This window comes from Carassius carassius, chromosome 24 (assembly GCF_963082965.1).
Source record: "Carassius carassius chromosome 24, fCarCar2.1, whole genome shotgun sequence".
Classification (NCBI taxonomy): domain Eukaryota; kingdom Metazoa; phylum Chordata; class Actinopteri; order Cypriniformes; family Cyprinidae; genus Carassius; species Carassius carassius.
This window is the reverse complement of record NC_081778.1, coordinates 25,509,170-25,535,416: the sequence shown is the minus strand read 5'-3', so window position 1 is coordinate 25,535,416 and position 26,247 is coordinate 25,509,170. Positions and strand designations below refer to the sequence as shown.

Sequence of the window (26,247 nt, the reverse complement as noted above, 5' to 3'; positions counted from 1 at the left end):
ATCATCTGGCTGACTACGTCTTGTATTAATTTTTCTACAAATCCTTTCATACGTGCACAAACGGACAGTCACCAATTATAAGCTATTACTAAATATTGTAGAAACATAATATTCTGTAAAGTTGCTTTGTAACGATTTGAATTGTAAAAAGCGCTATACAAATAAACTTGAATTGAATTGAAAAGTGTACACGGTGTGTGAGTGCACTTTTTTGCACGGTTTTGCAGTGCACAAATTCAGAGTATGGGTCAGACGTCACTTCACATTTCAAACACTTAACTTTCTTCCGTGGAAAACAAAAAGTGGCCAACTGGTGTTACTCTAACTGCATATTTATTATAATTGATTTACAGGAGACCAAGGCAGTAATTGTGCCTAAAACCTCCTATGGAAAGACAAGAGGGTGAGGTAATGACATTTATGAGTAAAATATGCGTTTTGTTCGACATCAAACACAATATATTTCAGGCACAAACTTTTCTTTTACTGTCTATGACTTTATGCCGTGATGTCAAACCAGTCGCTTTACATCCGCATAAATGTCGTTTGCTTAGTGGACTGTGTAAGGCAGGAAATATATATACTTTTTTTTAAGGCAAAATTCATTTATTTCATTGGTGTATCGCATATAGCGCCGCGACGGTTCTTCGTGCTGATTGGCTCAAACGAGTGTCCGTTATTGAAATCCAGAGTCACGATTGGTCAACCTCCTGTCAACGTTTATCCGTTTGTGTTTGTCAACGTTCAGGGCTGTGCGTGATCTCATTGGCTGATCCGCGGCTTCTGTCAGTGGTTTCCTTACAGCTGATTGGTTAAAAGGGTCGCGCGTGTGACCCGCCTTGTTCTACCTGTCTCGCCATGAGAGGCTGAAAGATTCTTCCTGCTCTATGGAACAGAACTGCCCTTTTCTCCCCCCTCCTACCAATGAATACCGTGTGTGTCGGGTGGTACACGCCGGTTAGCATGTCACTCAGACGCGGAATCTACTGCAAATAAATCCAGACTGTTCATACACAACACCAGATACCTGCGGTTGGAGCAAAGGCCTGGTTGCGCAGAAATCTTGGCGCTGAGGAGGGAGCGGGTTGGTGGAAAGAGGGGTGCCTGGCGGTGGGAAGTGATCTTCTAACCAAATCCTCCAGAACATGGCGGAGCACCACACCGCATCCGACTGTAAGCACAAAACGGGCTCTAACACCGGAGGTTCGGTTTCGGGGAATGGACGGCCTAACTCCCCGGCTGGTTGCGGCGGCAGCGGAGGAGGCCTGTCCGGTGGACTGACGCAGCCGGCGGGATGGCAGTCTTTGCTGTCGTTCACCATTCTCTTTTTGGCCTGGCTGGCGGGGTTCAGCTCGCGACTTTTCGCAGTTATTCGCTTCGAGAGCATCATTCACGAGTTTGACCCATGGTGAGTATAAATGCGGGCGGGTTTGTGGCGCATTTTTAATAAGATGTTCGGGCATGTAATGCACGCTTAATCTCGCTGTGAATGAAAAGTCAGTGCGTGTTGCACAAAGCTGCTGCGATCTTCCATTCGTCTCAGTGCAATTGTTTCAGGAAGCGTTTTGCTTCTGTGCTGTCCGTGCTTAGCAATTTTGACACGTAACGTTAACCGCATGGCAGCTGCCCTCCATCTTTTTATAATTCTAGCAAACTAAATTGATTATGATAGTGATGATGCTTGCGATAGAGATGCTATTTTAATGTAGCACGACTGTTGATTACAATTTCTGTTGGGGTATAGCGTTAATTAATGAGGAAATGAACTATTATATACATTCATTTGCATTTATCTCAAGTCGTTTAGAATTTATTACTTAAAACGTACTGCAATGCATTTGTGTTACTGTTGCTCATTGTTCATTACAAGTAATTCAATAGTGACTAAAAGCGAACTAAAGTCATTAATCCTAGTATATATTCAATTATTCATTCATTCATTCATTCATTCATTCATTCATTACATACTAGTGCCTACTAGCTCCACTTACAGCCACAGTGATAGTGACAGATTATTAACTGTTAATTGTAATACACAAAAGTGCTAGTGTCCAGTCAGTACTAGGAGAGCATGAACTAGCAAGTATTTTAGTAGTTACAGTTATGCAATGAGTAAGTACTTGTTCATATGATTAGTAAATGGTAAAACTGGAATAGGCACTACTTGGAAGTGAATAGTTTATCTGAACCACACATCACTATATTGTACAATAGTAACTTCTCACTATTGGGATAGTGACTTGAAACAAAGGGGTAAGCACTAGTATGAGGTATATTTAGTTTAATTAAACTGATATCTCACTGGTAACACTTAATATGGATCACTGTTTCTTGCTATTGCTTATTGTTAATTACTGGTAAGTAACTTGATAGTGACTTTAAGGTAAACCGTAACAATGGAATAGTCACTGTGATATAATATAGGACACTGGTAATTAAGTTTCAGTGACGTGAAACAATATTATATAAGTTGTGTAAAAATGATTTGCCATGCAGTATTCCCACCTCCTGGCACTATTAATGAGTGCATTTGTAGTTTATTTATAAGATATCCCTGTGTTTCATAAGTGTCAGATTTGCTGTGTAATTCTCTTGATCTGCAGAGCTGTCAAATGCAAGTTAAATTTCCGCTTTAGAGCTAATGGTGTGTTTTTTTTTTAGCACTAAAGTGTTTAATCCATTCATGAATCATAGGTCTGAATTAAACCCACTGTGCGGTTTTTACATCCAAATGAGACTAATAAAATATTCACTTCCCTTTAACGTATAGCTTTCTGTCAATATTTTCTTTATGGCCGCGGTTAAGAGCAGTGCAGATATACCCGTTTATGAAAGTCCGCTATAAGTCTCAAGGTGGTATATGAGGCTTTAGGAATTTAGGTCAACTTCTGATTTGATCATACTTGTAAAACTTTATGGTCACGCTTCTCACCGTGACGGATTCTTTAAACACAATAATGGTATAATCAGGCATTTGTTAGACTGCATTTCAGCAGTTAGTCAAATTTAGCATATAGAGAGAATAACAGTTGGAACATCCTTTCACAGTAAGGTCCCAATTTTCAGATTTACAGTCCTTAACTGGTAATGTTGAGGGTCATGGTGCTCTGCATTCGTTAGTCTGTTTGGAAGATCAAAGAGTTATATTTGTGCTTAAACAAGTTAACTCATAACCTGCCTCATAGACTAAGATTGATGATTTTCAATAGAAGAACATCTTCATGCTGAGCAGGTGAATATGCTAGAATATAGTTTTTTGAGTGTCTGCCAGTCATGAGTTTATTTTAGGTTAAGGTGTGGATAAAGGTAAAGCGTGGTCATTACTAGTGATGTAACTGAAAATTATTTGTCAGAGACAGCAAAAAAAAAAAAAAAAAAAAAAAAAAAAAAAAGTTTTCGGCTTATAGTTCTCAAGGGCCAAAATTATTGACCATTTATTGAGAGTACTTTATTATTCTAGAGTAGAAATATGTAATTGGAGTAGCAGCTCACTGCTGAAGAACTTTACTACTAATTGTTTATTTGTTTAATTAGAGATTATAATCGTTTAAATACCGATACAGATTTTGGTTTCCGGCTAATAAAATTTTTTTTCCCCTTCATGTTGCCAGATGTATTTTGTAGCCTTGATTAGTAGTTGTTCTGCTATTGTGAAATCCAGTCAGTTTTCGTATTGCAATATGTTTGTGCACTTTTTAAATTCAATATAATACTGATTTGTGTTTTTGTGTTGGTATCCACTTCCTGAATTTTGCAACGCTTTCTTTATCTCGCTATCTCTGATCTGATTGACTGAATAGTTGCAACTTTCTGCAATTAGGGCGCACCGGGGTTGTTTGTGTTCATTTTTCTGTCCATTTTAAAGGTACCTTTCTGATGCAATGAGCACTAAAGCTTGACATAATCAATATTGTTCAAAGTTTGCAACATTGGTGTCTTTGAGATGTTTGAAAGATATTCAGAAATTAGTTTGAGGCCCTTATTAGCATGTTAAATGAAATTTCTGTGTGGTCTATTATTGCACACAACCGCAAAATGAACTGTATATGGTTGATTTCTGTTGGCCAGACAGCATGTTTGTGTAGGAAGTAGGTTCTACAGTCGACCTGATCGAGTTGGATGCTACAGTCCAGCCAGCAGAATGCCAACCAGTAAACAACAGCACAGATACTTGGACCTCCAGCCATGTAATCTGTCTATATGTGTGAGCAACACTCTTTCAATCTGCACATTGCCATTATTTGCATGCTCAAGAATGTGCTCTCAGGGTTGCATTGGCTCTATAGATTTTAAACATAAATGGACTGCACCATTTGCATGAGTAGATTTAATTGGCAAACAGTGCGTTTCTGTTTTCTAATGGCTTTTCTGAATTTTATTGGGATGGTTTTTTAAACCATTTACATATAATGGCTCAGCCAGCCGAGCTTGTGTCATTAGCCCATTTCCATTCAGGAATACTTAAAACACACATCAAATCCTGAAATGGCATGATAATTTATTTAGCATGAGGCTACTTTGTTCCTTGTGATGCTATTGTACACTTGGACAAGTCTTTTGGCATCTGTTAATTCTAAAGTGTTTTTTTGTTAAAATAATAATAAAAAAATGTCCCTGCTTGTTTGAGCAACCGAACACAGTACAATTGGCTTAACCAACTGCATATATTTGAGACATCTGTCTGGCTTAAAGTCAGATGGACTTGAACTTTTTTTTAAGCTTGTGTCATTGGTCTTATTGGGTAATTTCCCCTTATCCTTTTTCAGTAATTTCTGCCTTTTTGTGCAACTGGAGACAATTCAAACAGTCTCTGATCTAAACTACTTATTGCAGTTTTAAGAATTAAATCTGTGTTTGTTCATGCTGTTTATTTTGCTGTGAATAGGAGACTCCATTCTTGTGATTCATAGTGTTTACTTTTTGTTTGTCTGCACACATGTGACTGTCCTCTCAAGTGTGGCATTGACACCTCTCAGGCTATTGTTTGTTCTCTTTTAGTAATCTACTTTGACATGCAGTTGGAGTTTTTTTTTTTTTTCGCTGGCAGGCGTACATTGGCTCAGATTGATTTTCCAGCTCTGTTAGTCATATGAATGTTGAGAAGCTTTTAACTACGAGTGTGAGTGCTCAAGTCCCTTTGTAGAGGTTGGGATGCAGGTCCCTCTGGGTTATTGGTTTTCTGGGTGCAAATTGGGTTCAGTCTTGGATCCGAGCCCACTTACACTCGCCGGTCATTCAGCTTTCAAAATATTTTAATAATATCTGGTGGGGCTGCACAATTAATCAAATTTCTAATCAGAGTTACAATTATGGATGCCACAATTACGTAATCAAGTCTGCTTATGTTGTTCTGCGTACTTACAGTAAAAACGTTTTTCTACATGTTATTTTAAGTGTTTTTATAATAGCATTAATATTTGTACTTTTTTATAATTTGAAGAAGAAACCAATCCGATGTATATTTGACATTTGAGGCTCAATACTATAGAAAAGCACAAAGATTTTCAGTTAGCGTTTTCATCTTCATATAAAAATACTGCATGCAGTTGCATCAATGGCATAAACATCATTCAGTATAAATTGTGATCATCATAATAATCACAATTACAATTTCAAGGGAATAATGGACAATTATGATTTTTGTCATGATCGTTCAGCCCTAATTTCTGGACTTCAGCCATAGAAGACATGCTAAAATAAACACGTACAAGCTTTTAAAATATAAGTTTAGGTCCAGTTGCACCAGGTGATTGAGTTTTGTCTGAATGCTGGTTTCAAATACTGAAGGGAAGTTTATTTGCCCTGTCTCTGTAAATAACACCATTTGAAATTGTTTGGAGCCGGACCGAGCATCATAAGTGTTTGGAAATTAATAGCTCTGAAAGCACCTTACTCTCAAATGCTTTGTTCAAACAGTTTCCAGCCAGGAGCTTCATTGATTTGAGAGCTCAAATGAGTAATTGTTTCATGTCTAGATAATTCCACTGCAACACACACACTTTGGTTCTCTGGGTGTCTCGTTTAGATCCTGCCCACTGCCCCGAGCCTGCTCGGTCCTTTCTCATTTTTAGATGCTGGAGTGCTGTGTTTCCTGTTCTGCTTTTCTACCCTTAATTCCTCTAGTGTATTCTCTATCGTTTTTCTTTCTATTGCTTTGGCACTTGTGCACTTATTTCAACCTATTAGGGCTGGAATGAAAGTGAGAATGTCAACCGGTAGAGAATTTTATGCCTTTTTTTTTTTTTTTTATTGCAGAAGGCATACTTTTGCTGCATTCAGTGGGTCGGAGCCCTTTACGTTATTTACAAGCAACAAAAGTCAGAGTAAAATGAAAATACAGAGGAAGACCTGAATAAGTCCGGATGAAAATGAATTTAATGTACTTATTGTGCCACAGGCATATATTTATATTTACGTATGTATGATTGAAATCCGCTTTGGATGTGGTTAATCAGAATACTCAAATGTAGTATACGTAAGGTTTATATCCTGATACTAGTGGTTTTTTGTTGTTACATAATATGTGAGACATTTAATTAGTTACAAATTATCTCTTAATTTACCCATAATAAATAATAGATAAAATAATCAATTTGGATTAGTTTGATTAATCTTTAATGAAAGGAGTATGTTTAAGTAATAGAATAGTGTTATTTTGAATAGTGTTTAAATTTCATTAATTGTTACTTAAATGATTAAAAACATTTTTTTTATTAAATGTGTATAGATACTGCGTATCTATACGTCTTATCTGCCTAAAAAGCTATACTTCTATTTCTAAATGTATATTACAAATATTTTTAGCTAATTAGAAATAATATATTGTTGGTTGACTTAATTGAATGTGTGGAGGGATTCAAGAGAATATTGCTGTATTGTCAGGTAAAATATTTGGCATAATCTGAAAGATATTTTTTCCCTCCCATCTCTTTTGATATAAAATGAATCATACGGTCAAATGAGTGATCATACTGCCCACGTCTTCCCCTGTTTGCACAACCAAAAAAAGAGAAGCAACGCAAAGCTCATTTGTTTTACTTTTCCACATTTTCTTTAAATCCCGACCTTATCTTTGTCTCTGCTCTATCTAGCCATATGGCATTATCCATCCACCCTTGTGTTAATTGAGCTTTCATCCTGTATCTCCCTGACCGGGGCTCCATTGTCTGTGACGGGCATTCTGATCTGAAGAAGCATTTGAGTGCCACTTATCTCTGAGCCTCCTGCTGAGTTGAGTCGCTCTCCTGTATATCTGAATGAGATTCTACTTTTATTTGGGATGCACCGAAATGAAAATACTTGGCTGAAGCCAAACAAAATGAAACACTGGGCCGAATACTGGACATGGTTTTTTATGGAAGTAAAATAATGACTTATGTCTTTGAAACAAAAAAGCATGCCGAATAGCACTATCTGAAAAGATAATGCATTGAATTAACAGTTCTTGCATTTTAATGCCTTGTATTTCCAGGGCTTGCATCTTTAGGTCCTGAAATGTAATATAGTTGTTCGTTTAAGCTGTGAATATTTCAATTAAAAATATTTCACACACTTTTTCATAATAAAAAAATCAATAATTCATATTCACGTTCCAGAATTCACTTCCAAAATATTAAAACGGTTAAAAAATACGATGTATAGTATTCAACAGGCAAATTTCGGTCCATTTTATTTCACTTTCCAAATTCGCTTCCACAAATTCAGTGGTTAAAATTCGGCAGATAATTCGCCCTTTCACATCCGGGAGCTGCAGGAATAGCAGTAGAGCACAGAGGCATAATCTCCATCTGCTGTCAGTCGCTCACCAGCAGGTGGTGCAAGCGGCTGTTAAATAAGGCCAAAGCAACAGGTGGATTAAGTAATACAGTTACAAAAACTGATCTGCAGAAATTAAGCAAGCGCTAAGTAGAAGTTTTGATTATCGGGGCATGTGGAAAAGCTGATTGTGCGTATGTTTATTTCAACCTCTTTTCTGTTACCAAGTAAGCAGCATTCAAAGGAGATTATTATGGTGTTTTACCCAACGCTGAATTACAGAACTAACATTACATCTAAGGAAGACATATATTGCTTTCGGTTGTTTAGTTTGCCTAACTTTGTGTCATGGCTTGTGAGTCGCTGTGCTGTAATACTGGGGATCCCCTCACGTCACACTCCAGGATTCCCCAATGACGAGTAATGCTTCTCAGTCAAATAATACTGTGATATAAGACCTCAGATCTCAGAATACATTTTATTGATGATTATGCAAACTATATAGACAGTTAAGCAGATGTAATATATGAACGAACGCTCAAGGTTTCACACGGTTTCCCTCAGAAATCTGTTAAAGAAAAGAAAACACGTGGCTCAGCGCACTAACAGTGACAGCGATATAAAGACAAACTCACATCTTACTGATGATGCAAACTATATACAGACTGATGAGGATATGAATGCAAGTTACGGAACAAGAAAAAGTGCATGTTATATATATAAAATAATTTATTTAATTTATTTAAAAAATAATTAATGAATTAATAAGGGGCCATTCACATATCGCGCCTAATAACGTGTGGAAAAGGCTATGTGCGCCGCTTTCTCCTTTTTTCCAAAGTGCTCGGGCAGAAGCTCTCCTGAGGCTAAGCAACAATGACGCGCTCTCTCCATGAAGACGCGGAAATTTCAGCAAAGGATAAATGGATTTGCAGCACAAAAATCGCTTTCAGTAGCTCTGCTACTAAATTTATTTCAAAATGGCAATCCATTCAAAGGAGATTATAATGGTGTTTTACCCAACGCTGAATTACAGAACTAATATTACATGTAAGGAAGACACATATTGCTTTCGGTTGTTTAGTTTGCCTAACTTTGTGTCATGGCTTGTGCGTCGCTGTGCTGTAATACTGGGGATCCCCTCACGTCACACTCCAGGATTCCCCAATGACGAGTAACGCTTCTCAGTCAATTAATACTGTGATATAAGACCTCAGATCTCAGAATACATTTTATTGAGGATTATGCAAACTATATACAGGCAAGCAAATGGGATCAAAAAGAATCCAATGCGCTGCATTTTCTTTATAATTGATTTCCATTACCACTGGTCTATAAAGTCGACAGTCACACAAAGATATCAATACCATGATTAGTTTTAACAATATGCAACCAATTTATATTAACATAAAAAAATGAGTTAAAAACAATCTAGGTATATTCTGAAAATGTAAACTGAAGGAATTATTGACTGACTGGGTTAAAAGGTCCAATGTGTTTTAATTAAAATTCTAAATAACACAGTCAAATTCTTAATCTTGTATTTCTCATAGTGATTTTCTACAGGTGAGATTTTGCCAATACCTCCCTTCATATATTTACAGTATACAATCATTTACATATTAAAGATCCCTGGAAAGAATTTTCATGTTCCAACAGTTGTAGTACATTGCTAGATACAAGACTGACTTACTAGGGATGGGCGTTTTCCACAAATATCACATTCGACTATTTGAGCTCACAAAAAAAAGAATATTCGAATATTCGTTTATTTAAATTAAGTTTAATGAGTCAGACATTTTTCAGCAACATTTGTTTTCGTCATTTTGAACAAGCTTACACACAATAAGCTTGAACATTACACATCGTGTTTTGTAGCTGAAAACCTTTAACAATGCGTGCAAACAAATAAAAGTACAGATTAAAAGCAAAAAAATAAGTGAACAAAGAAAAAACGTAAAGCAGCCTGCAGCAATTAGGCTATTGTACACTTAACTTTTAAACTGTCAGCAAATCTTTTTTTCTTTTTTTCTATTCTTTCAAATGTTCTTGTTAAGAAATACGGGTATGTAAACATGATTGGGGGAAAGTCGGCTCCTTAGTCTGTTAACAATAAGGCCAGCCACGGAGAAAACGCGCTCTGATGGCACAGACGTTGTCGGGACTCACAAATAACGGTGTGCTAAGCGAATAAGTTTTGTGAAGCGCTTCGTGTTTTCGTTTCACCACTAAATTGGATCCTCATCTGATGGAATACATGGCTCCAGCAAGAACGGTTCCCACTCGTCTCGGCTGGACTCTCTGTAATCATCGCTGAAGTACTGGCTCAGCCTTTTCCAGCCTTTTCCTACGAGTTATTGCATCCTCTTCATCGTTGGTGACGGCGGCTGCATCCGCACCACTTGCATCAAGGAAAATGTTCTGATAATGTTCAAATAAAGTTTTTTTTTCTTAATTCTCTCATGTTTTCATCGAGAAACCTGAGATGTTTGTGCCGAGGGTCTAGGGCAGACGCGAGAAGAGGAGTTTTCACTGTATTCTCCAAGTTAGCGGTGTTTATTCGTTGCATGAGAGATGCTGCAACAATGTTCTTGAATTCGGTCACTTTCTGTGATTCTCCACGGCATATTTGAAGTACTGTAGAAGACCGCAGTTCTTAGGGGGCGTTCACTTATCGCGTCTTTTGCATGCTCAAGTTCGTTATTTCCAATGTAGGCGCGCGGTATGCGCGCTCATAATGGAAGCGACGCGGTCGCGATGCGCACGCGGTGCGACGCGCCCGTTTTTTCCAGGCGCGTCCGAACAGCATAGAGTTAAAAACATCTCAACTTTCAGAATGCCGCAAGCGCACCGCAGGTCATGTGACAAGAACTAAACATTCAGCTTCATCCTTTCCCGTAACAACGTTGAAAGCTCAGCCAAGATGAAGGAACTGCTGAACATAGCTGCTTACTTGGTAACAGCAAAGAGGTTGAAATAAACATACGCACAATCAGCTTTTCCACATGCCCCGATAATCAAAACTTCTACTTAGCGCTTGCTTAATTTCTGCAGATCAGTTTTTGTAACTGTATTACTTAATCCACCTGTTGCTTTGGCCTTATTTAACAGCCGCTTGCACCACCTGCTGGTGAGCAACTGACAGCAGTTGGAGATTATGCCTCTGTGCTCTACTGCTATTCCTGCAGCTCCCGGATGTGAAAGGGCGAATTATCTGCCGAATTTTAACCACTGAATTTGTGGAAGCGAATTTGGAAAGTGAAATAAAACGGACCGAAATTTGCCTGTTGAATATTATACATCGTATTTTTAACCGATTTAATATTTTGGAAGTGAATTCTGGAACGTGAATATGTATTATTGATTTTTTAATTATGAAAAGGTGTGTGAAATATTTTTAATTGAAATATTCACAGCTTAAATGAACAACTATATAAAATTTCAGGACCTAACAATGCAAGCCCTGGAAATTCAAGGCATTAAAATGCAAGAACTGTTAATTCAATGCATTATTTTTCAGTTAGTGCTATTCAGCATGCTTTTTTGTTTCAAAGACATAAGTCATTATTTTGCTTCCATAGTTTTTCACCCCCCCCCCCCCCATGTAGGCCTATTTTGTCTTTATTTTATTTTTTTTCTCCACCATTGCATTAATTAAATCGTCAAAATGTGCTTTTTACGGTTTTGTCAAATTAAAAAATCAATTTTCAAAACAACAATTTAAAAATATTTACTTAACACTGAACATTTGTTTTTAACATTCTAGCAGACATTATACCAACAAAGCACAATTTTAACTTAAAATTAATAAATTGGTAAAATTATATATATTTTTTTGCCATTTTTGAGACTTGAATCAGGCATGTATTTTTACTGTACAGGTAAAGGCAGCTTTGCTGAGCAGAAGAGACGACTTTTAAAACATTAAAATATTTACAGATCCACACTGTGAATGTTATAATAAATGTATTAATAGAGCTGTTGTAGGGTAATTATTATCATTATTATTCTCTTTATTTTATTTTACAGAACGGTAAAATTACAATACTCTTATGAATGTCGATGGATTTGTAGCTTTTTATCGACTTTTATATTTGTAAAAACAGAATCAAGATCTTGCCAAATACATTTGTTACTAGTGTTGTCACGGTACCAAAATTTCAGTATTCGGTACCGATACCAGTGAAAATCCACGGTTCTCGGTACCAATTTCGGTACCAAAGCAAAACACAAAAATATGCTAATTAAAAAACTTTTTAGCACTAAAAATAAAACCAATGCCATTCTTTATACTTACAATTGTGTTTAAAGTTTTTCTACAAGTTATATAATTATTAAAAACAGTAAACAAGTATCACCCAATTTAATTTGTCTTTTAATTTATGAAATTTAAACACATTTTATTTTTGGTAAATAAAGGGGATTTGCTATTAAAATTAAAACATGGAATATTGTGATTTATTTCTTTAAAAAAATAAAATTTTATACATTTTTTCAACAGTAGCAGTATCACATACATTTTACTAAATAATAGTAATATTTAGTAGCACAATGCCTTTATGTAAAAATTTACTTTTAGGCCTAATGAATGCATATTTGTCATTTTAACTGAACTTAAGACTGGTGGTGATGCTTAAGATATTTTTGGTCATTGAGGGTTTCTGTAAAAAAGTAGTAATAGATCATATTAATTATTATTAAAAGATAATACAACTACTAATTCTACTATCATACTAATGTATATACAATGCACTATGAATTGATGAGCTGCTGGGCTCATGAATATTAATCACGTTGTCTGCGTTCGGTCAAAATGATTTGCTGAAATCAAAACAGGGACGGTAAGAGATCAGCGCCAGCCAATGAAATTGCCATTTGCGCATTAGCTCCGCCCACTACCGGAGAAACCGGTATGTCTTCTGCTTGAAAATGAATATGAATAATTATAAATGAACTCCATTATTTTGACAGGAGAAGACAACAGAGAATAGTTTACATATAGCGTGTCGATTCAGCGTGGTAAGACTCTCGCTCTCTCTCTCTTTGCATGTGTGAGAAACAGCGCTATCAGCATAGAAATCATGGCTATCAGTAAAGCGACGTGTCGTGCGCCTTCATAAAGAGTTTACAGAGCATCAGGTGCGCTGTGCGTCCATTGAGATGAACTGAAAAGTTCAGATCGCTTGATGGAGAGAGAACTCTGAAGCTCAGATGCTGAAATTAATGCAAGCGCCATGCGCTTCGGTCTATGTAGTAAACAAACCCGCACGTCTCTGCCATTCATTAATTCACACAGAGACGCGCAGAACACGGATTCAGATTTCAAACAACTTTTGCGGCTTAACATTTACAGATACTGGTCCATATGGAGATTTGATTTGATTAATTTATGCTAACTTTGACAAATTCCATGACTGTCCATATTAAAATGTAAGTTTCATTTTCATGACTGGATTTTGAGATTCCGTCCTTGTTTTCTGCTTCGCGGAAATCATAGCGCTGAACCGGGTTTGAACGGGACCTCGGTACTAACGGTACTTAAAGAAACCTGGTACTGTCACAATTAAAATTTTTTAGTACCGACTTGGTACCGAAGAACCGGGTCTTTTGACAACACTATTTGTTACTATATTACATTAGTGTTATGTCATATCAGCTTTATATTGGCCACCCTGCTCTCGGAGTAATCGGTATCAGCCATTAAAAAAAAAAAAAAAAATGTCCCACCACTTCTAATAAATAATTTGTAAATTCTATTTTCTGTAAAGAATTTAATGTTTAATAAATAAAAAGAATACATAATTCTGTGAATCATCATAAGTAGAACATTTTTGGCAAACCAAATAAACATTTTAACTACTTGGCCAGCATAAACAAAATCTTGGAGTCATGCTTTATTTTTAAAACCTGTATATCGCCTACACCTAAATGGAAGTAAGGTTTTAGTTTGTTGTTTGCTCCCGTAGCTGGGCTGGTTGTGTCTGTAGCCTTCTCCCACTCAAGTTTCATTCATGCAGTGTCATCTCTGCTTGAGGTCAAAGTGGAGCAGTTAACACGGTCAATCGTCTGTGAAAACATGATTATGAGGGCAGAGTCTCTCACCTTAGCTTCTCCTGCTCATTGAAAACCACATGTGGTTGCTTGCAATGTAATGTTACACTGTGCCCATTGATACCTTATGATAGTTCACAGCTGTACAACACATGGATTTATAACGCTCAAACAAGAGGTGCAAGGTGGTTGGTTATGAAATCAAATTATATAAGGTTTCCAATAAGTTTGTTGTTTTTGGGGTTAGGAGAAGAAAATCAACTTGTGCTATATTTCAAGTCTTCTGAAGTATTATTTGCACTCTAGTTTTCATTTGCAAATGTATTTGTTTAAACGAAGTTCTTTTGAGTCTTGTCTTTATGAAGAATCGGTTCACAAATCTAAAGGATTGACTCCTGAATCACACTGTTTTGGCTTTTGAGTTCAACTCTCATAACAACTTTAATTGCAGTCTTTTTTTTTTTTTTTTTACAGATAAATCAGAATAAAGTAGGCCACACGAGTTTAGAACAACATGAAGATGAGTAAATGATAAAAGATTTACATTAAGTGTACTCTTCCTTAATACCTGGTGTAACAAGGCCCTGGTAAACTGTGTGGGTGTCAGTCATTGTGAATTGAACTCTTTGTTCATTGACATGAGAAAGCCTTTTTTTGTCTGCACCAAATAATTAATGGTAACAATTAAGCATAGATGTGGGATCATTAGCAATTTTCACAGGAGAAATACAGAGAAATCTAGTTAAGGAAAAACGTATCAGTCTCTGTTTCTTATTGAAATCTAAGATTCAAAGTAGCAATGATTACCTAATTATTGCAGTTGGGGGTTTTCTAATCTGTAATAACACAGTGATATGATAAATATTAATGCTCTATGGTTTTTCAGCCCACTTGGGTAAAGTTATTTGCTCTGTGTGTGTGATACACAATGCGTCGCACTCGTCTTTGTATGCTGAAATGGAATGGGTTTAATTAGGATGTGCTCACTTAGCTGAGCTGCTTTGCATTCACAGCACAAGCTTTTCCCCTCGCCAATTACGGGCCCTCAAAGTTATTCCAAGAGCGTTGCTTTGATGTGCTTGTGTCAGGCGGGACGAACTCCTTGTCCTCATCCGGAAAACATTCCATATAGTTCCTCAAGGTTAATCAGTTCTGTTATGTTGGATTAAATCTCCAGGAAATTAACACAAAGGAAGTGAGATGTGAATTTGGCATTGCTGTTAATTTTCCTCCTCCCATAAGTGATTAAAACGATTAAAGGTTTTTCAGTATTAGGCTTGATCGATGCTTAAATCATTCAGACTGATTACTTTGACCAGACACACTTGATGTGTGAATCGGGATTCTTAAATCTTGTCAGGCTTTTCGTTAGTTTCTGAAGTCCAGTTTCTCCTTTATAAAGAACAGTCGCAGAATCTTTTACAGCTGACGGATTTGTTGATCCAGCCAGTTCAGTTATGAATGCTTTTTGTTTTGCTTTCATAGAGTTCAGGTCACTAGTGATGCAAAAGGATGTCCTTAAATTGCTAAATTTCTACATTCTCAGTCTACATTCTCTTCAGACCATCTCATGTGCTCATGTACCTGCAGATGAGTTTAGTAACACCTTAATTATGAGCAGTACAATTATTACAATATTTTTTAATCTTTGATAACTGTGGTTAACGGTTTGTTAACTTGGGTCCATTGCATAATAATAATAACAGGTGCATATTTTGATTTAAATATAAATATATTACAAGGTTCTGAAGTTAGGGTTACCATGAATTCTTATTGGCTGCTTAATACATCAGTCATTAGTACTAACATGGTCTTATTTTTACTGACATTTTTAAAGACCAGCAAATCCAAATAATAAAATCTAATTAATTATATCTCAAATAATGTGATGTATTGTGTTTTGTAAAGGTCAGAATCGATTTAAATTCATAACAAATAACAAACATTTTGTTAGGCTGCACAAAATATTTAAAACTTCGAATAAAGCATAGTGCTGTTGTCTATTCACAATGGCTGCAATTCAATTAATTAAATGTGCTGCAGGTTTAATATACGCTTTATTTATGTGTGTAGGCTACGTGCACAGTAAATGCTGCTCAACACAAACCGCTATCATTTACATGTTTATAAACCTGTGCTAACACAGGAGAATACATCATTCTCTTTCTAAATATGATCTGCTCATCGTGTCTTCCAAATAAAAGTTTAAACTGTCGCTTTGATCTAAGAGGACCAAATGTCCACTTATAATGTTTAAGGAATGACAAACGCGAGTGTAAAGAAAGAAAAAAAAAAGTAATGCGAGTGAATTTGCTAAATTGTTCCATGTGTCATTGCTATGATTGACAGAGATAATGGATCAAAACTTCTGACGAGTCAATAGCTCGTCGAGAGCTGTGTATTAAGTGATTTAGACTAAATTCAGAAAACCATTATGATGTCGTTTAAGAGATAGAATTGCTAGCTAACTAATGTTAGCCTAAACAAATAATAGGGCTGCATGATTGACACAAATCATGATTGTCGATTATTCCTTTGAAATTGTAATTGTGATTTATTAATTACAATTCTCACAATTTACAATGAATTATATTTATACCATTGTTTGATGCAACTGCATGCCGTATTTTTATATGAAATAATCTGAAAACAATAACCGAAAAACTTTTAGTGCTTTTATATAAGCCTCAAATGTCAACAATACATTGGATTGGTTTCTTCTTTAAATTTATATAAAAAAATAAGAACGGCATTATAGTGTTAGAAGTATTGTTCATCATTATTATCATTATGCAATTTTGTTTCTTAGTTTCTGACAAGAATGAGGCAGGAGAGGTTTCTGTGAGGGTCTCAAGAGTCTCTACCTATATAAACCACAACATCAAATGAGCTTCATCAAAAGTGTACGAGCTGGCTTATCTTTATGCAGAAGTTCTAATGAACTCTCTTTGCATATGGTCAATTCAATATTTATGTGTTTGTGAATCCTGAACAGTAAGTTTGCTCTGCCTGCTACAGTATTTTCTCCTTTTTACCTCCATCTTCAGCATCTCTGTCCTCTGTTAATGTCCATTTTACACACTTCGTAATATTTCCACAAAATTAAAATTCGGAAAAGTTATTGCAGTGCAGTTTGTGTGCATATCCGGTGCAGAGATCGGTTGAAATAAAACAAAAAAAAAATGCCCAGTCGACCAGGGCATCTCTACTGTATAAATTAAATATAGATTAATCATTGTTAAAGCTACAAAGTTAGTCGCCAAAAATGTATTTTTACATACTTTTGTATGTATTTGTCCATTCAAATGCATATTGTGCGGAAGAAACTTAATTTGGTGCTTGCACAATAGGGCTGAAACGATTCCTTGAGTAACTCGAGTAACTCAATTACAAAAAAATATCGAGGCATATTACTCTGCCTCGAAGCCTCTTTTAATTTATTTTAAATCTCACGTCAGGTTCTTTCGCAATTATTTTTTTTTTATGTGACAACGCGTTTACGTCACCCACAAAGCGGAAGGAGACACAAGCGCTGCGTCCGAAATCGTATACTGCAAGGAGTCAGCAGTGTTTTGATTTGAGGGCGCGGGCAAACGTAAAGTGAACGTCGTGGCATGTGTCCATTGCAAGATAGAGCTGGCATACCACAACTAGGGCCCTAGGATTTCCGCGATGCAGAAAATGCGGAGGGAATCGCGGAATCCAGTCATAAAAACGGAATTTACAGTTTAACGCGGAATGGCACGGAATTTGCCAAATTTTGAATGAATTAATCAAAAATAGGTCATTGCACTTACATCACGATATGGACTAATATCTGTAAATATTAAGCCGGAACAGTCCATTTAAATATAAATCCTGCATGTTCTGCCTGTCTCTGTTAATGAATGGAGCAGAAGCGGGACGTCCTTTATAACACACACTGAAACGCGCGTGACGCTCGCGGTAATTTCAGCGTCTGCTGTCTCACTAAATAAAGACGTGGACACATGAACAACATCTCCAGAACTGCTCTGACAGTCACTTCATGAGCATTTGACCATTTGATTTGTGTAAAACTAGCGTCACATCATGGGCGCTAAAGGTACGTCAACCCGTCAAAATAAAAGTCCGGTGTCCTGACATTTTATCCTACCCGTCAGATTTTCAATATTGCGTCAGTGTAATTAAGCAAAAACACATTTTATCCGATTACTCGATTAATCGATGGAATTTTTGGTAAAATACTCGATTACTAAAAAATCGATAGCTACAGCCCTATTGCACATTGTCAAAGATGTGTCTCTAACTGCATGTGCGCTGTACTGAACAAAACCGTACGAGTACTGAATGAGGTTGTCTTTCACGTTTCGCTTGAATGCTTTAAAATTGCTAGAATTTTTAAATTAGCATGGCTTACACACATTCACATCAAACTTTCATGATGACGCAGCAGTGATAAATTCGTCAACTGTTCCGAGTGTCTTTCACGCTGTCCCCGGGCCATCGGGCAGTTCTTATTGTTGAGCCCTGTCATAGCAATCATTATTGACAGCCTTGCTAGTGTTTCAATTTTCATTTTTGACAAATAATAGAGAATTGTAATAATTTGATTATCCATTGAATTGGCCAGAATGTTAAAGTCTGTGTAAAAAAAACTTTTGAAGTGTAAGATAATTTACAGTCAGTTTCTACCAAAATGAAATACATTTGGATTCTAGTCCTTGTCTTTCACACAGCTGAGTATTCTGCAAAGCACCAGCACTCATTTTTGCTCCCTGACATATTTAATGCACACGGAGACAGCGCATCTCATTTTATAAACCATATATTATTCCGCCATCAGACCTCTTTCTGCTGAGTTGCTCTGCCTGAAGCAGTCTTGCTTAGACAGACCCCATTTTTAATGGTGCAGGTAAAAAGAGCAAACTTAGCTGAAGCCCCATCACTCCTCCATCAAACCTCCAACCTGGCTCGAATTTGCAGTTTCTCTTTTTTACAAAAGGATCCATGGTTTTACAGAGCGCCTGTGTTGTTTAGCCCAAATCTTTGCGACTGTCTTACATGGGCTGTATAAGGGTTGAAGCATTGTACTTTAGTAGTGCACTTTCTCCATTGGATGATGACATGATTTTGTTGGCATTTTCTGATGGTTGATCGTCCTCAATTTGTGTTATGAGTTGAAGTTTGTGTTCTTATCTCTAGTTTTCATGTACAAGTGCTAGTATGGGCCATGATATAAGCTTGTGGTGCAATTGAACCAGAATCTGATGTTAATGAATAGGAGATGTGTGTTTGTTTGGGCTGTGCTGATTGAGGTCAGATACGTTGACCCTTCGGCCACCTTTAGAGCACATTAAGCACAAAAGCCTCTTTAATTCTTTGAAGGGTTGAAGACTGCCTCATTAGATCTCAGTAATTGTTTTTTTAAAGAGAAAAAAGGTTAGTGAAGGAATAAAGACTGGTTATCTTTGAGGCTACTTCTATTTTTGTCAACTAGAAAGTAGGCATGTGCAAAACTGTATTTTTTTTTAATCTACTTGTCTGTGGCTTTTTTGAACGTCTCGTTGACCAATGTCAGCCCTGTGTAATAGGTTAGTTTCAGGTACCTGAACAAACATGTTGATTTGCTTTCCAGAAGGTAAACTACAAAGTGTAGAAAACAAGAAGTTTTGCACAAACTGGAAGGAGTGGATGCTAAAGTATTTCTACACCTCTATATTAAAATATAGGTATACATGAATAATCACTAAGTGCAGCATCTTAAGACATTTTTGCATGTATTTGACCGTTTAGGCGCAGACCATGAGCTTAAAGATGACTTTACATGTCCGTGTTCTGTTCCGTCTCTGAGCACATACCAAAAGTTTGGACACACCTTCTCATTCAAAGAGTTTTCTTTATTTTCATGATTATGAAAATTGTAGAGTCACACTGAAGGCATCAAGGGCTATTTGACCAAGAAGGAGAGTGATGGGGTGCTGCGCCAGATGACCTGGCCTCCACAGTCACCGGACCTGAACCCAATTGAGATGGTTTAGGGGTGAGCTGGACCGCAGACAGAAGGCAAAAGGGCCAACAAGTGCTAAGCATCTCTCGGGGAACTCCTTCAAGACTGTTGGAAGACCATTTCAGGTGACTACCTCTTGAAGCTCATCAAGAGAATGCCAAGAGTGTGCAAAGCAGTAATCAAAGCAAAAGGTGTCTACTTTAAAGAACCTAGAATATGACATGTTTTCAGTTGTTTCACACTTTTTTGTTATGCATATAATTCCATATATAATTCCACATGTGTTAATTCATAGTTTTGATGCCTTCAGTGTGAATCTCCAATTTTCATAGTCATGAAAATAAAGAAAACTCTTTGAATGAGAAGGTGTGTCCAAACTTTTGGTCTGCACTGTATATCTTCCCGAGGAGCAGCGCAAGTTCTTTCACGCTTTTAAAAACATGAATAAATGTACTTCGATAAATCAAGTAGGGCTGCAACTAACGATTATTTTGATAATCGATTAATCTGTCGATTATTTTTACGATTAATCGGTTTATGTACTTATATTTTAGTTTTTTCCATTTTTTCCCCAAGTAAATTATTAATAAATGGTCTTTATCCTTCAGCATAGATTTTTAAGAGATTTTAACCATTTTGCACTGTCATATCCTAATCAAAAATATACCTGGAGTTGTTTTATTGTGTTACTAATCCTTTGTCGAACTCTTCTGTAATCAGAACACTGACCCATACTCTAGCAAATTTCACAAGGAGATTTAAAATAATGTTTTCACCATGGCAGTCCTTAGAGCTCCTAAAGTAGTTTAACATCCTGAACAAAGCTTATTAAGGAATCTTTCAGAACATATTTTCATGAAGAATAAGAATAAAACCGAATAAATTTGCAGTACATTGCATTTTATTATTTACTGGGAAACAGCTTTATAGCTTTTGCTGTGAAATTGTAAACAATCCTTCGAATAAAGTGCCAGTGGCATGAAACCTGAATGGAACTCACAATTTAAAGTAAAATCCATCAGAAGGTTGTCCAGAAAAAAAAATTGGACAGTCACACACAAAAAACCTGCTGTGTGAAAAAGAGCAGTGAATACTTAGGGAAAAAAAAGTGCATTTCAAATATCTTTAAACATTTACCTCTCTCATTCAGTCATAATTAGGCTGCACGACTGAATTTTGAACTGGTAAACGACAAACTGATCACAGAACATGTTTGTAAAGCTTTAAATGTTAACTGTTAAAAAGCAATGTTATCAGCTTTTACGACTAAACATTTGCAAACAACATTGTACTGGAGAATCTGCACAAATAAAAGTCTTAGGGGCCGTTCACATATCGTGCCTAAAAACGCGTGGAAAACGCTAGGCGCGCCGCTTTCTCCTTCTTTCCAAAGCGCTCGGGCAGAAGCGCCCCCGAGGCATCTGCCTTTGCTAAGCAACCATGACGTGCACTCTGCTTGAAGACGCGGAAATTTCAGCAAAGGATAAATGGATTTGCAGCTCAAAAAATCGCTTGCAGTAGCTCTGCTACTAAATTTATTTCAAAATGGAAATCCATATACAACTATGATCAGCTGTTCCTTTCATCTTGACTGAGCTTTTAACGTTGTTACGGGAAAGGATGAAGCTGATTGGTTAGTTCTTGTCACATGACCCGCGATGCGCTTGCAGCATTCTGAAAAGTTGAGATGTTTTTAACTCGATGCGGTGCGGTGTTGGAAATAATGAACTTGAGCGCGCAAAAGACGCGATATGTGAACGTCCCCTTAAACAGTTCAGTAGTGCAGAGTTTACTCTTCTTTTTTGAAGGCTCAAAGTAAAGTACTCCCAGTCTCCCACATCCCGCTAAATGCTGCAGAGACGCTGTTCGGGAAGCACGTGACATAAAACGAGGCCAGCTATTGGCTATTCGCTACTTCTCCTGCTGTACTGGCTGAGTAAAACCTCCGGTGGCTCATTACTGCCACACTTTGGTCACCGCAGATTTGAAATATGCACGAAATGAGCCGCTTACGGCAAATAAAAGTTATTTAGCAACGAATCGATGACTAAATTAGTTGACAACTATTTTAATCGATTTTTATCGATTAAATCGATTCGTTGTTTCAGCTCTAAAATCAAGCATGTCCCATTTAGTAAAAGTCACGTTACATGATTTTACTGATTTGCACGGAAAGAAAGTGCAGTAGTGGAATGGGGTGCAAAAAGTTTTATCTAGATTATTGTATTTTCATAAACGTTGGAGGCCAAAATCTCAATTGAAACCATTTGCGATAACCCTTCTTTCAGTGCAACTTCCAAGTTTGTGAATGAGAAAAAATATATTTTAATTGAACTACTTTCTTGGCTTTGCTTTTTTACATTTTATAATATTATAATTGTTTTTTTATGTTTTGGTCACATAAATTGGCCTTGATGTAACATTTCAGCTGTGCTTTTAGCCTGCTGTTGTACTGGTTTTATTTGGTGTAAATTAAGGATGAGTTTTGATTTAGAATTGCTTAAAACAGTTTTTCATCTTCCATATTTGCAACTCTTTCCGTTTTCATCAACCTCAGACTCCAATCTGCTTCAAAATCTCCAAACTCCTTGTACGCTTCATGCCTGCATCCTGATTAAATTGATGAAGGTGATGCAGGCGTAATGTCAGCCATCAAATTAAAATGACAAGCTACCCAGCCTGACGACTCGGGGTAAATTATTCCAATCATTTTTCCAATCATTTTCTCAATCTCGGAGAAATGTGTTGCTGATATCCTGCCTAAGATCTCGAAGTCTGAAATATCTTCTTTTTTTTTTGCCCTCTGACATGCACATTGTGTGATGGAGAGAAGTAATCAGACTAGAGCTGAAACTAATCGATTTAATCGATTAAAATCGATTATTAAAATAGTTGTCAACTAATTTAGTCATCGATTAGTTGCTAAATAACTTTTATTTGCCGTAAGCGGCTCATTTCGTGCATATTTCAAATCTGCGGTGACCAAAGTGTGGCAGTAATGAGCCACCGGAGGTTTTACTCAGCCAGTACAGCAGGAGAAGTAGCGAATAGCCAATAGCTGGCCTCGTTTTATGTCACGTGCTTCCCGAACAGCGTCTCTGCAGCATTCAGCTTGATGTGGGAGTGCTTTACTTTGAGCCTTCAAAAAAGAAGAGTAACCTGTAAACTCTGCACTGAACTGTTTAAGGGGTCGTTCACATATCGCGACTTTTGCGCGCTCGAGTTCGTTATTTCCAATGTAGGCACGCGGTATGCGCGCTCATAATGGAAGCGACGCGGACGCGAGCCGCCCGTTTTTCCAGGCGCGTCCGCACCGCATAGAGTTAAAAACATCTCAACTTTTCAGCGAGCCGCAAGTGCACCGCGGGTCATGTGACAAGAACTAACCAATCAGCTTCATCCTTTCCCGTAACAACGCTGAAAGCTCAGCCAAGATGAAGGAACAGCTGATCATAGTTGTATATGGATTGCCATTTTGAAATAAATTTAGTAGCAGAGCTACTACAAGCGATTTTTAGAGCTGCAAATCCATTTATCCTTTGCTGAAATTTCCGCGTCTTCAAGGAGAGAGCACGTCATGGTTGCTTAGCACAGGCAGACGCCTCAGGGGCGCTTCTGCCCGAGCGCTTTGGAAAGAAAGAGAAAGCGGCGCGCCTAGCGTTTTCCACGCGTTTTTAGGCGCGATATGTAAACGGCCCCTAAGACTTTTATTTGTGCAGATTCTCCAGTACAATGTTGTTTGCAAATGTTTAGTCGTAAAAGCTGATAACATTGCTTTTTAACAGTTAACATTTAAAGCTTTACAAACATGTTCTGTGATCAGTTTGTCATTTACCAGTTCATAATTCAGTCTTGCAGCTTAATTATGACTCAATGAGAGAGGTAAATGTTTAAATATATTTGAAATGCACTTCTTTTTTTTGCTAAGTATTCACTGCTCTTTTTCACACAGCAGGTTTTTTGTGTGTTCATTTTTTTTTTCTGGACAACCTTCTGATGGATTTTACTTTAAAATGTGAGTTCCATTCAGGTTTCATGCCATTGGCACTTTATTCGAAAGGATTGTTTACAATTTCACAGCATAAGCTATAAAGCTGTTTCCCAGTAAATTATAAAATGCAATGTACTGCAATTTTATTCTGTTTTATCCTTATTCTTCATGAAAATATGTTCTTAAAGATTCCTTAATAAGCTTTGTTCAGGATGTTAAACTACTTTAGGAGCTCTAAGGATTGCCATGGTGAAAAAACATTATTTGAAATCTCCTTGTGAAATTTGCTAGAGTATGGGTCAGTGTTTTGATTGCAGAAGAGTTCGACAAAGGATTACTAACACATAATAAAACAACTCCAGGTATATTTTTGATGGGGATATGACAATGCAAAATGGTTAAAATCTCTTAAAAAATCTATGCTGAATGATAAATACCCTTTATTTATAATTTACATGGGGAAAAATGGGAAAAACTAAAATATAAGTACATAAACCAATTAATCGATTAATCGTAAAAATAATCGACAGATTAATCGATTATCAAAATAATCGTTAGTTGCAGCCCTAAATCGGACTTACGAGAAACCACTACTTGAGTCCAGGCAGCCCTCAGTCTCATGATACTCTGTTGTTGTGGAGAGACATTTCAGATTTAATACGTTTTATTCTCTTCCTTTTTGTCCTGTAATGCCTTATACCAGGTCTTAATGGGCACTTACATGAGAGCGATTTGCAGCAACAATTGTTTTCAATAATAGTTTGAGATTTGAAGTTCACTGTTGGAGAAACTCACTCAATTTGTTGCCTCCTTTGGACTCTTCAATGAAGTACAAATTCCTCGTCAACCTCCCACGGTATCAGCATCAGTGTGAGTGCTCCTTTATGCTACAAGGTTGAACTCTTTCGGGTTGCACAGGCAACTATTAGATTCCTCGGTTCATTTCTTAACTATAGGTATTCCGTTTTCAGTTGTATTTGCCCAGCAACAAGATATTAACCTGACCCTGCCTTTGCTGCAGCATTTAATGAACTCTGAACCAATCCTGATACCTTAAATTTCTTAATGCTGTTCTACTGTTTCCAAGTGCTTTAGCACTTCTTCTCAACTCTGGATTTTTGCCACTCTGTGTACAAGAAACTTCACGATTTAAAAAAACCTTTATGTAGAGAATTTCCAGCCACTCTGCAGTGGCTGGTAATAAATGTTAGGTTGCTCCACGCCATTGAATGGGACCTTTTCAAAGCTCTGTGTGTATGTCCACACAGTGTGAAATTGAGTTTTATGAAGTGCGGAGTTCAGAGTCGGTGGGAACGTCGAGCGGAACATGCGTCACGAAGGTTAAACTGGAGAATAAAGAAATCCAGTTCACTGCTCTCAAGACATCTCTATGTATCCAGTTCATAATACAGCCACAAAATCTGATAGTCTTGCACATTGCCTGTTCAGATTACCCAACGGTAAATGACACGCCACTGGGTCATTTCCGGGTGACTTCCCTGTTTATTGTGTATTCTTGAGAAGATTGTTGGAGAACAGCATGCAGTCACGGAAACGTTAGGGTGTTTCTTCAGCTTTTATGTATTTTATAACTTAACTTTTGTTTTCAATAGCTTTTGTTTTCTCCTTGTTGTATTATTGCATGTACTAATTTATGAGCATCTAAACACGTCTATAAATTAAAATGAAAATTGTTCAATTATGGCTGTCCCACAGTCATTTTCGTAATTTTATACTGTACTTGTTTGCCCACAGTGCCATTGAAGGCATGGATATTTTGTGCATCACGTACAGTCAAACTGTTTTTTTAACAAATGATACAAAAATTACTTTTTTTTTTTTTTAATTTTATTATGGTGTAGGATACATAAAATGCTAGCAATGAAGCCTCAGACACAAAGCGTTTGAAGTGTCATTTTATGTCATTGTCATTTCCACAACATAATGCCAATGAACATATATTTTTTATTATTTGCATCTGCAATGCATTCGTTAACTATTTTATTGGATAAAATAACTTTTAAACTTGTGTTTTCTAAAGGACCAAAATGCCTGTAGTTGAAGAAACAACCATCATGGAATAAAGAATCTACTCTTAGCAGCATATAACCAAAGTCTCTTTAATGCAAGTCTGTTTACTCGATGGGCATCTTCATAACAGCATCCCCGGGCAGCTATTTGTGTAGGTAATAGGCATTCGAGTACATTTTCTGTCTGCTTGAATGGGAACAGAAATTGCCAGAAGATTGCATTTCAATAATATATCTCAAATCAGCAATAAAATCTGACAACCAGGGCATAATATGCTTTTGCTTTATGCTGGTGTGTTCATGTTGTTTCCATACAGGAAGGACATTGCAGTTCTCAGTGAATGCCAAGGACCCGGTTCAGATATCAGATCGTAATGGAGAGTTTGACCATGCCACTAAAGGTTCCTGAATCTTTAGTCTCTCTAGAGAGG

At 37.0% G+C, this 26,247-nt stretch overlaps 1 protein-coding gene across 1 annotated transcript in view; it reads left to right on the top strand.

Moving 5' to 3' along the window:
* Positions 1-844: 844 nt before the first annotated feature.
* LOC132103284 (dolichyl-diphosphooligosaccharide--protein glycosyltransferase subunit STT3B-like) overlaps positions 845-26,247 on the top strand; it is a 52,114-nt gene continuing 26,711 nt past the window's right edge. The window contains exon 1 of the mRNA XM_059508257.1: positions 845-1,408. Within this exon, the coding sequence (XP_059364240.1) occupies positions 1,146-1,408 (263 nt within the window). The 5' untranslated portion in view covers positions 845-1,145. The remainder of the gene's footprint in view (positions 1,409-26,247) is intronic.